The sequence below is a fragment of the Nothoprocta perdicaria genome, unplaced genomic scaffold, assembly GCF_003342845.1.
Source record: "Nothoprocta perdicaria isolate Ctin4 unplaced genomic scaffold, notPer1 scaffold_107, whole genome shotgun sequence".
Taxonomy (NCBI): domain Eukaryota; kingdom Metazoa; phylum Chordata; class Aves; order Tinamiformes; family Tinamidae; genus Nothoprocta; species Nothoprocta perdicaria.
In genome coordinates this window covers 186,825-199,769 of record NW_020454172.1, presented here as the reverse complement: position 1 = coordinate 199,769, position 12,945 = coordinate 186,825, and the positions used below count along the sequence as shown (strand labels likewise).

Genomic DNA, 12,945 nt, shown 5'->3' with positions numbered 1-12,945 from the left:
CTCACACACATGCAGGTATGATATTTCAGTGAATGCCACAGGTCATCTTTGGCACATCACAGACAGCACCTGAACACCAAATACAGAATTAATATACTTCATGAAATAATCTTGAYCTGGCAAAAAGATAAATGAGAAATCTCAAAGATCCTCCCCATCTCTAACTTCAGGAATTGTTGCTAAAAAAGCATTAAACCAAGGCAGAAAATAAGACAATCCCTCTCAATTACACAGTACATTCTAAATCCAACGTTCAATTAAATTCAAACCAAATAAAACTTAGTCAGCTCACAGATGCTACGGTATGTACTCACTGCAATGAAAGACAGCGCATATTGTCAGGAGTAGTTACCATAAAAATCTGCATTCATTTAGCTTAAAGAACTTAAGTAATGTAAAAACAAATTTGAGACACTTTGTAAAYTAACATCTTTATTAATGACAGTTTTTTCATCTCACATTCTTTTGTGATGTGTAATTGAAATCTGCATAGTCAAGAGTGCAAAAAAAAAAAATTCATTAGGAATTGGATCCAGATGTGAAAATTGCCTCCTTTGTAAATACGACTGATCACAATCATAGGAATAAGCAACCTCCAGAATAGGATGGTAGGAGGTGGCAGGAGGATGAAAACCACCAGAAAAAGCTCTCATTTCATCAGGATATCTTTCCATCAGTAAAGTCTTCACACAAAGACACACAACACCCATCACATTCATATGCACAACAGAATGCAACCTAGGGAAGGAGATGTTTCTTCTACTGAACCAAGTGAAACAGAGTGAGATTATTCGTTTCCAACTGGGGGGTTATCAGCTATTCCTGCAACGCAGCCACCACAACACCCAGCTGGATCAACAAGTGGTCCAGACTTCTTCATGCCCTTATTACAACCACCACATTTAAACTAGAATCTTACAGTACGAAACATGAAAACTGAGCACTTCCTTACCACTAAGGATTACTCTTAATGTACACTTTTAAAGCATTATCACCTCCGTGTTGTCTCGCTATCTTCTCTTTGCACTAACGCTATTCCAGCTGGCTGGAATACCGGCAGGGGAGGTCCCAGCTCCGCCTCAGCACCCACGCCGTGGCTCAGCCAGCAGCAGTGACCCGCATGGAGCGGCCCAGCAGGACAGCTCTGCTTCCAGCTTCATTCCCATGAGCAGGGCAAGGCTCTCTGCACCATGGCATGACTCTAAGAGGTGTTTTTAATGTTTACACCTTCAGTTGATTTAGAGGCTCACTGCATTTTAATTATTACCAGAAAAACCTAGAAAAAATAAAGGCATGTCTTCAAATATACCTGCTGTACGAAGCAAGAACTTGCACAATGTCCAGACACTGACAACAATGTCCAGACACTGACAACTGCCCACTTCTTACCTGCACTTCTGACTTATGGAGCACAAATGCCACTTGCCAGCTGATCTCTCGTTTAAATGAAGAATTACCTCATGTTGGTCCTTTGAGAAAGCTATCCCATAACCATCACTTGGGAACTTTCCCATGCACAAACTAGGTTCAACAATTTCATGTGTTTGAGCAGTAACACATTTCAGTTATAAATAGAATTTGTGTGCTATTCATCTTACACTTATCTACAATTTAAGACTGGGGGGGCTGCCCATCAATATTCAATCATGCAAGTCCAGATGTAGGGAAGGAATACATGTCATCTATTCCCTGTGAGCCTCTGAGCTTTAAATCTGCAAGCCAAACTCGGTAAATCAAGAGAGAAAATTCTTGATGAAGGCAAGACATTTGCTGCCATGGGTACTGAAAATACAAGGGCGAAAGCACTGTGGAAAAGACYTGTAATAGTGAATGAAAGAGGTCCTGGTCTTGGGATTCAGCAAACCATTTTCATCAGTTCTTAGTCTTACACAAGCAAAACAAACTCTGCAGTGAAACTCAAACTCACCTCAGTGAAATGGTGATTCCGGGGGTGAAACCCTACCTTCAGGAGATACATTACAGAGTAAAACATCCTACAGCACACAAAAACACAAACCACAACTCCATGGCAATGTCACCTAATACCGACAAGAAGCTGATATGCACATGTGAGTCAAGGCTCATTTGAAAATAATCTGCTTTCCTCTCAGGCAACTACTGCACTCAAAGATGGGGAAAGAACAGTCATAAGAGTCTGGAAATAAGTGCTGGAGATAACAAAATTCTAGCCCAGGAATAGGCCGCTTGGGCCTCCAGCTACTGCCAAGTTATTATTATAGAAGCCTATGATTAGACTTCAGGGCAAAATTGTAGATAATAATCCATCTTGTCCCAGCTCAGAATATCAAAAATGAAACCACCCAATTGAGTATGGGCCGACAAATTTTTATAAGCAACAGTGATAAAATGTTTATGGGCAATTTCACAGTCAATTCTTCAAGCAGAACTAAATCTAATTAAATTAAGCACAGACTACTTAGTGCAGTACTATTTTTAATTTCTTCAGTAAAATCTGTATTTCTCGGGTTATTTCGGGGGTTTAATTCRAGATATCAGTTGAGCAAAATCTCTTTTGTCATTAGTTGAAGATTTACATTGGCACAGCTGATTTACATTATATGTATTTTTAAAGGTGGTGGTTATAAGGGCATATGTCTCTATCTTCTATTGATGTAAAATCCTCTAACACAAATACAATTTAGTAGTCTAGCAACAAAAAACGATCCCCCTTACTCTTTAACATACAATGGAAATACCTTGTAGCCTTCTATGCTTCTGGAGAATATCCTACATATTCAGATCATCAGACAGCCTTACYAATTAAGACACATTAAAATGAAACATTTTCCATTAAAGATGGCAAAAACTGGATTTAAATTTATTGCATGACGTTGCATAAGAAAGTATATTATTGAAAACTGTAAGGCATCATGCAATTATCCATCAGCTAATTATTTATTATTCCTTGAAAGATGGTTATATACTCTAAAGTTATAAAACCAGTTTCAAAAAAGTACATAAAAAAATTTAACATGATAAGCATTAAATATTTTTCACATGTCTGTAGTTTTTTAGCTGTTAAAAAGTGCATTCAAACATACTTTACTGGAAGGTTTCTGTCAAAAATGGTGCTGGAGACTTGTTAAATTAAAAGTTGCAACAGAATGCTGTATGGGATTAGAAAGCTAACATGTTGTGGTACTTAAACTTACAACCTTGCTCGAAATAATTTTTCAGTTCTCACACAATTTAGCATGGGTGATATAATTATCTAAAAACATATTTTTTTTATAACTAAACAGTCAAATAAATTCAAGTTACATACACTGAGTGATCAAATAAGGAGCAGACTTAATATTCAAACATGGGACAGAATGAACTAATGTGATTTTGGCATTAATCAATGTACTGTGCCATCCAACGAAATCCTTCTCCATAGCCTTGTCTCTTCAGCACGCTACACATAAACACTTCTAGTGGCCTTGCATTCAGTTCTTTCAATGGTACACTGCCCTGAAAAGAGAGAAGCATCACCAAATTACACARAGTATTTTTACACAGAGATGGCTACTTTACACAAATATTTGTTTCTGTAGAATGTTATTTATCTTGTGATAAAATACTTGAATTTTGGAAAATAAACTAACCCAAAAGGTTGGCAGCCGTAGGATTATTCCATATATGTCTGATATGCGCTAAGTACTTTATGTATTTTTAAAAAATGTATATATTTTGTGCAGCTGGAGTGAACGGGGACCAATGCACAAAAGAAGGCAAACCTAAGTTCCCAACTTATATCGCAAAGGAGCGTTACCTTTCCTGTTGTCTGGCCATACAGACCAAAGGTCTCTCGTAACCTCTCTTCACTGATGGCTTCAGGTCTGTCAATCTTATTACCAAGAATTAGGATAGGCACATTAGCAATAGTTTCATCTGTCATTAGTGACTACAAAGAAAAACAGGAGAGACTAGTTTAGAATACAGTTTGTTTCAGGGAGTTACAGTTAGATAAAATGTTAACAGCAGAAAGGCATTAAATATTGGTGAATCTCGACCCTTCTAAATGTCAACAGAGACAAAAACCTCATGTTTAGACTAATTTTGCTCATTTGACCCAACTGATGGGAATCATTTAACGTACTTGGGGAAAAGAAATAAAATGATCAATTCCTAATATACAATATATCACAAATGTATATATATATATATATATCTCAATATGCATATTGATACAACTGGCAGAACCAAGTGTTTACATACCAGGCCCCTTACACTGCATATCAAGGAGAGGGCACCAGAACCTAAATGCAACTAGATGAGAACAGAGATGCAGGCAGTCAAACTGCTGCTCTGCATAGCTAGGTGGCAAGAGAGCTGTGTGGGATATTGAGTTTAATTCCTAAAAAATAAAGTTTCAGCTTTCAACACTTATTTAAGCTTACATCAAGTTCTTCTTTAGATTCAAGCAATCGTTCATGATCCGCACAGTCCACCAAAAACACAATGCCATTAATAGCAGGCAGATAGTTCTTCCACACCCTGCGAGCTGTAGGGAAGATGTGAATTAAAAACAAAGGAAATTATCTCAAAACTCAGGAGTTACACATATCAATAACAAGGAGGCAAGGCAATAGTGTATTTTCTTTAATTCTTAGCTTATGTTGGTCAGTCTCTAGGATGAAATTTCATGTTCACAAGAGCTTGAAAAAAATGGAGTAAAAATATTGTTTCTTCTGCTGCTATCACCACTCTGATTCATCTATCTCACATGCACACTTACATACTGAAACCTTTGGTATTACCCCAAGAATCATGTCAGCAAAGGTAAATTTAAACCATACAGGGTAAAGGTAAAAGTTTAAGTTTAAACCACAGAGGTTAAAGGTTAAGTTTTGCTGAAGCAAAAACAAACTATCCCTCCTCAAAATASAGATATTGATCAAATATTTTAGCTCTACTACAGCTCTTCTCAAACTGTATCATGGGATGAAACATATGGTGGAGACAGACGAGTAAGAAATGCTTTCTACGCTGTCAAAGGAAACCTGGAAAATGAATTTTTGCAGCATTTTTTTTCCTCTCTGATTTGAGACAAACTGCCTATAGACAATTCATTAATTTAAATCAGTGCAATTACATGAGTCAACATATTCTCTTACCTTGAGCATGCCCACCCAGATCAAATGTAGTGAAAGTCATACCAGCAATTGTCAGCTCTTCTGAAGCTAGAAACACATAGAATTATGTTGCTGGAGATTACATAAAATGCTGGAATAGTGTAACTTTCTGGGACAGAGTCTTCATCTTTGTGGTTTTCAGTATTTTGTTWTTCAAAAATCAAACCAGACAAATGTGGTTTCTCTCAAAACGCTACTAAACATTAAAAAACATGAAAAATATATACAATGCTAAGGAAAAAAAAAATCACAAAGGATGTTCTTACATTATTTACCTCTAAACATGGCACACAAAATAGTTGGCTTTGGCATCTGGTTTACCATGGCGATAACATTTCATGTAAAATACTGTTCAAGGTTTCTCCTCTTCATGTCCTTCCCAGCTTATCACGTCCTTACTGGACTTCACCAACCCCCATTTAACCTTGCCTGAACTTTTTCTCTGGCCAGGTTACCATAATAACAATTACACAGCAACTTTCAGTCAACAAGACGACGCAAATGCTAATTTTTCAGCTAGATAGAGAAGCTGCTGTTGAACTGTAGCTTCTGTAATCTAGACTCACAACTCCAGTTCACTGTTTGTTACCTGCCTCTAAACCTTAAATGCATCCARTTGAACTATCCACATATTTTTGTTTTTCATACTACTTGAACTTTCTATGGATTGTGATCTGACCAAAGGGATTCTGACTCCAAAAAGTCCCCTCTTTCTTGTATATTGTTGGTCTCACAGTATATAGTAAGATACTGCTTTTTCCTGTAATATTTAAGTAATTTCTACTGCTGTGGAACTAGGAGTAATAACTTACTGGGGTGTAATGTGGGGACATGTTGTCCCAGTCTGTCGTCTTTGAGCATGTGCAGCAGTGTAGTTTTTCCAGCATTGTCCAGTCCAAGAAACACTAGTTTGCCTGATTTCTTGTACAGTCCTGTAAAAGAGAAGCACCTAGTGAATAATCAGTTAAATCACTGCCAAAACAACACGTCCCAACAGGAACGCAGATCCCATACATATGAAATGCATACATCTAGAGTGACAGCATTCATATACTCCAGCATGTCTAATCAGAAACCCTTCTCTAGGTGAGATCTGCTAATGTGCAAAATCAAAACACCCTCCTGCGTGTCCTACATTACTATCTCTTTAAAGAAAATCTGGACTACATTCCTAACAGACATCTTTCTGTTTTGGTCTCAAAAGAACTACAAAAGACTGCCAAATATTGTAAAGTGGGGATATTTAAGGTAGCAGGATTTTACTAGGAAATGTCCTTGTATCCTCATATTCTGCAATACCCTGAAGAAAAACTTATCTTCCAACTACTGTGACGATACAGAAGAACTTCAGACTCCCAAGACACGACCCCAGTTGTTTGGCCATGGCCAAAACCTGCCTGCAGCTCCGGCCAGGCCACAGCAAAGGCAGCATGTGGAGCAGTTCCAAGGTGCCACTATAAAAACTTGCCAGGTTGCAGTAATGAGGCTAGTGATCAACAGCATGACCTGGGGACATCAGTTTTCCTTCCAGCCAGAGGCTCAGGTTGCTCYGAGCTCCTCTGTTCTGCTGCTCTGTGGTCAGGCTCACACTGKTAATCACATAAGGAGATCTATGGGCACCATCCAATTTTTGTATTGTTCCTAACACTGACTCATGGATTCACATACTGAGATTTTGTTTTTCTTCTAAGAACGGGAAACAGAAATGCTCATCACTTAGTCAAAGGGGAAGGCTTCAGACGAGAGCAGATCCTGCCCAGCTTACACCCAGTGAAGGCTAAACTCGCAATAGCTTCTCAAGCGCATTATTCTTCTATTTATTTTGTGAGATTTTAAATAATGGTGTTTTACAGACAGTAACTCAGATGCCTCCTAGGATGTTGCGGCATTCCTGGCTCATATGTGCCTGTCTGGCTGACCTTTACACTGCTACTATTTGCTCACCTTTCCTCCTACCTTTCAACTAATCTCTGCCATCGCATTCCAGTGGGGCATGTTTTATAACCTACAGGAAATGATATTCTTTCATATTCCTCAGGTACTTTCATAGGTAATCTTTACTGCTATGGGTATCTTATCACAGAATATGCTTTCATAGTTCTTTTTCAARTGTAATACCCCTTACTCCCCCAAATCACCTCCTCACGTGCCCAAATTACATCAACTATTAATCTACAGAGATGAAGAAAAAGTATCAAGTTTAAGGAGAAAGAAATGGACAAATATTTTCATATATATAAGTAAAATGAAAGGGTAACAAACAATAATAAGATAATAATGGCTTTCCTACATTCAGTCTGGGCATTTGGAAACATTTGCTCCCAAATCTCAGSTGCCATTGATTTCTCTGACACTCATTACAAATACTTTTGCGAGAGTTCCTCAGCTACACAAAAATCAGAGTATATACAAAAAAAAAGTCCTTAAGAAATACATCTTTTCACAGATATGCTTTCAGAATGCACAAAGTGATCTAGCTGGCCTCATAAGAAGATAGCACAGGGCATTGCAGGGAGCCTCTCAAATGCTATGATCTGTTCAGCCTCCTTCAACTGAAAAATATATAAGGGAATAAAAAGAGAAAATRCTTTCTTTTTCTAGAATAACAAGGACATATTGAATATAATTCTCCTTTCTATTTCAAGCTTCAGTATCTCTCACTAGAAATAGACTTCGTATGTGTAAAGTATAGGAAAGTGGCCTAACATGCAGCAATCACTGCTTGACCAAGTACGGGGAGATAAGGAAGATTAGTGAACTTGGTTAAAATTTCACTGGCTARTGTTTCAATAGAAGGCCAAGGTTCTAACACCGAGTGAAAAAGTTTAAACTTTCAACTGATAAAAGGCAGAGCTTGCCATGATTCATTAATTTCAACTGCTCTGTAGTTACTTAAAATTTCTGAGACTTGTAAACTGGGCCTTTTACCTATATAACCTGTAACTTCTGTTCCTATTTTTAGTATTCTAATATTCTCCTCTCTCCTATTTTTTTCTTTGTGTTGCACAATGTAATATTTCATCCTGAAAGAACATCAATTACAAGCTCTTCTGTGRCCAGAAAATGCTTTCCTCACTCTGCAGCTGATGTCAGTAATTAACAGTCACACTGATTTTAACAGTCACYGAATAAAGTACTCCTGAACATGAGCAAGGGCTTCAAAATCTGGTATTAAAATTTGTCAGTGGTGCCTCTTGCTTGAGCTCTCAAGTGATACTCCAAAGTGCAAAAGAACAAAAAGGTTAATGAAAATAATTTAGTTCAGTTCTTTAAAATGGTGAAAAAATTAGGAGAAACTGCATAAAAGTCAACTGATTACGTTAGCTTTAAGCTACAATACTGGGAGAATCAAAGCTATTTTCAAAAAAAGAAAACACAGTTTTTTTAGTGGTTAAAGGATTAACATAGGAATGAGTATGCCCTAGAAATACTCAGGTTCGATAAMTGTAGCTTTTCTTTGAGTATGGCTGAATATACACCAGAACAAATATTATTATATAATTGGCCATAGGTTTGAAGATAGCAGAGGTGCACAGATATTTTATTCAACAACAATAAAACTTACCTAAGAACTGTAATACACTACTGAAACCACTGTAAATCCAATCAAATATGAAGGACATATCTGAATCTTGTAGTCTGAAATAAACAGAAAATAAAATGCATTTAAGCTCAGTTAGAACAGTGTATTAACCATTGCAAGATACCTACAGAAAACAAAGGAATTTGAGGTACTGAATAAAAAATCCAAACGAAATTTAACTTTGGTATCGAAAGCAGATTAAGCGATCAGACACCTATTAATTGATGCAGAACAAGGAAACCCAGACCATCTAATTCACAGCAAAGACCTTCCCTCTGCCCCAGCAGCAAAAATTATTTTATCTTCAGTATGGCTTTGTGGAAGTGTGGGATGCTCCACTGAAGGCTTCAATATGGGATCTTGACATACTTTCCAATCAAGGAAAAACGGTGTTTCTGAGGTGGTGGTGCAGGGATGGCTGCACAGAGGCTGCTGCCACCTCTTCTCCAGAGCTACAAGGTTTGAAGCAGAGCTGATAAAGCTCTGCTTATCTTAAAAAGTTGAATCCAGAAAAGTACTTTAAAAAAAAAATCTCTATTGAGTGCATATAACCTGTTGGGCTTGTAATGGAAAACGTCTACTTAGCACAAAGCACTGGAATTGCTATTTAAAAGTTGTGACCCTGTTGCACTGCTTGATACAGTTCAAAGCTTAAATGTGAAACACTTCTTAAAGCTCCCAGAGCACCATGTTTCTAACTGAGACCTCTCAGACTAGGCACAAGGAAATGCTCTCACATTCCAACTGCTCTGAGAAGATCCACATTCATGCAGCACAGAGATGAACAACCTTCATTTCTGGAGAGATGTGAGATGCAAACACGCTGCTTGCCACTGCACTCATGAGCAATTAATACCTTAACTTCCATCTTAATTTTTTCATTATCTAAAGTAAGGATAGTCACACCAAAAGCACCGGCTGATCACGGTGAACTAGTACCTAGCATGAACATGTTTTGACAGACAAAATGGCAAGACCCTTCAAAGTATCAGTTGGGCAATCCCTGCTGGAACACTCAATCCCACTAAAGGCAGCGGGGGAGCCCAAATATCTTGGAAACACCGCACTCGAGTGCTAAGAACGGCTTCCAAACGCCTCCTGACACAGCATTTGTGTCCCCCCGCCTTGCATTAGCCCTTGTGTCGATGCTGCAGCCATGTCTCGTGCTTCACGAGCAGATTTAGAGCAGCTTTTACCCTGGAGCATTGCACAAGGCGGTTAGTTGAACCCCAGGTCAGTACCCAACACTACTGTCATGATCCTTCCTTGTCCTGGTACAAAATCTGGTCAGGCCACATTTGCCTCTCCTGATTCAAGATGACCAAGGCTTAGAAATCTTTTTTTTTTTGTGTGACTGGCCCTGCAATTCTTACCTCTGTCCTATGTTACTCCGAACAACTAGAAAAACATAACAGAGGGAAAAAAATAAGAATTAAAAACATGTTTGTCATTGTATGAACACCTAATCACAATGTCATGACTGAAACTGTCGCTTGCATGTCTGGAAAGCAAAGGTCAAGAATAAGCAAACACGGCAGAACATACACGTCAGCAGATTTATTTATTGCTTGGACAAAATACCCACCAAGAAAAGCCTCTACAAGGCTTAGAAAAATGATCTACTCAACCTACAAACCAGTGCAAACAGTGTGATGTAAGAGCACTGCTCATATTACTGAGGTGAGAATAACTTCCCCCAGCTAGTTACATTAACYTGCCGTGATCCCTTTCCAAATATGAAACTCATGGATGAAAGAAGAATGCGTTACTAAAAAATGTAGAGGCAAGATTCAACCTAYTAATATGAGAACAAGATTACTCTGCAAATACAGATCAAGTGACAGCAATAAGGGTTAAATTTCCACCATCATAGTAAGAGTGGTTTTAAAATCAGAGGTATCCAAATACACTAACAGCTGTAGTATCAGCTGGCAGTATTTAAAGGAAAACACTCCTATTAAAATGGGAAAAAAATTGTCAGCTAATTGCAAAGGCACACCAATAATATTTGCATAGGGATATTAAAGCTACTCTTATCACATTGGGGAAAAGAAAGTCTACACAATTCATACCAGAATCAAATGAAAGAAMTAAGAACCGTTAGAAGCTCTGTAGCAGTATCAAAAATTACTGTGCTGCTAATATATCAAAGTTGGGTGACAAAACTAAGGAAAGCAGCAAAGTTTATGCAGTATAACCAGATTCAAACTTTCAAATCTATATAAAAAAATGACAAAATCAAGCAATGAAAACTCAAGCAATGAAAACTCTAGCAGGCCACCATGAAGACAAAAATAACAATGATTTTGGGATTATTTCAAGGGTTGCCTCAAAAAATAACCAATAGCAAGCATACAGGAATTTTTAAAAACAAAGTTTAATAGCCACATGACTGTTTCTGGACGCCAGCTATTTCGACAGATATCCCCAACTTATTTACTCACAGCTCCCTAACAAAAACATGAAAGCAATTTTCTAGTGTCCTGTCAACAACAGATGGTTATCACTTCAAAACGCCTCTGACAGGCCCGGCCTCCACGATGTGGCAACCCTTCCAAGCTGCCGAGCAGCCTCGGCACCCGCTCCACACACCAATAAACTCAGTTTGCTCCCGMTCGCAGCGGAGCAGAATTCCCACCCGGCAGCTTCCGTGACATCCCGAGATGATGCCCTAAAGAGAATGTTGTTGGCAGAAAGGCCTGGCAAACAACTTTGCTCACAGTTAGTTCTGTTATATTTTGAAAAACAAGGAGTTTCTTTTCTTCTGTGGCACTGCAAAAATGCATGACCTCATTTCAGGATCAGTTAGTTTAATGCTTATTTCTAAAAACCTGTGAAACTTTAGACAACAGGCTTTAAGAAATGCCTCTAATATACCAAGGCAATAATATTGAAACAGAAGCTAGTTGCAATTAAGCAAAGCACATCTTGCAATAAGTGGAAATGCCCCGTGCCTGGGCGGGTGCTGTTAACAACAGCTGGAAAACAAACTCCACGCAACGCAGCCACGGCTAACCGTGTGTGCGCTCATCACAGCTTCACATTTGAAAACACACCCTCCAAAAAACAACCTACAAGCAAGCTTTCAAATTCTACTTTTATGACTGTATTTGTCTTTTCAATGTTCATTTCACGAAAGACCATTTTAACACTGTGAAACGTCACCAGTGACAACGCAAAACTAAAATCCACAGCAAATTCTGTGCGTGAAGTGGTACCCRCCTTCTCAAGTTCATAGGATAGGAAACCGCATTTTGATACTATATTTTCAAAGCCAAAGGGAGGGAGAAAGCTTGAAAACGTGCTCGCAGCGTATGTTTTCTTTTGGTATTGTGATCAGCGTGACAGGAAATCATTTATGAGATTTCAGAAACATTAATCACCATTTGGTTCTGTTACAAACCAGCCTAATAGCAGAGGAGGATTAATTACCGCCCGAGCTACTGTGGGTATTTAGTTCTATCATATTTATTATCCCAAGACACTCTGTTTTAGTCTAACACAGATCTCAAGCGCATTTGGAGCCGCAGAGCACACAGTTTATCCACGAAGACGGCGCCACAACCTGCACGTTAGTGGCTACCCACGCGCTTTGGTGGCAGCCTGGCTTACCAAGCACTACTCCTAGGTCGTATTCTCAAAGTAGGGCCTGTTCCAACAACCCCATTACATAAAAAATATACACTACCTCGGAGCATGAATATTACATTCTTAATTAAAAAAAAATCCAAAAAGTTACATATTTAAAAAAAAAAGATTGTGAGAGGACACTAAACTGAGCCACAGCACAAAGTCATGAAGCACATATATGTTATTTACAAGGAATACTTATAAGGAATACTCACAAACACGCTCAAGAGAATCCCAAACGCGAAAGCAAAACACGAGCCAGGATTAAGACAAGGAATTACCGAGCGACGGTAAAAGACGGAGCAACCGGAGCCCGGCCTATGGGTGTCGTCGTCAAGAAACAGGGACCTGAAAGCCCGGGGAGCCCAGGGGGCTCTCACAGAAGGCGCAAAAATGAAAATAAATAAAGAAAAGAGGCGCTCGCAGGGGAGGGGGCAGCCGCTGCCCCTGACCGGCGGCCACCAAACGGGGAGGAGGAGGAGGAGGCGGCAGCGGAGCCTTCACACCGCCCCCCCCGCCCGTCCCCCCGCAACCAGCGGGGCCCGCGGGCGGCTCTGCGGCCCCGCTCGCAGGCCCCGGGCCGCCGCCGCCCGC

General features: G+C 39.2%; 1 protein-coding gene across 1 annotated transcript; it reads right to left on the bottom strand.

The window, feature by feature from the left end:
- Positions 1-598: 598 nt before the first annotated feature.
- On the bottom strand, positions 599-12,756 carry SAR1B (secretion associated Ras related GTPase 1B). The gene is made up of 7 exons (XM_026045235.1): positions 12,567-12,756; positions 8,704-8,777; positions 5,951-6,070; positions 5,121-5,186; positions 4,404-4,507; positions 3,776-3,907; positions 599-3,474 (listed from the first exon to the last, which is right to left on the bottom strand). Exons 2-7 carry the CDS (start codon positions 8,759-8,761, stop codon positions 3,358-3,360), a joined length of 597 nt encoding a protein of 198 aa, XP_025901020.1. The 5' UTR covers positions 8,762-8,777; positions 12,567-12,756; the 3' UTR covers positions 599-3,357.
- Positions 12,757-12,945: the final 189 nt, after the last annotated feature.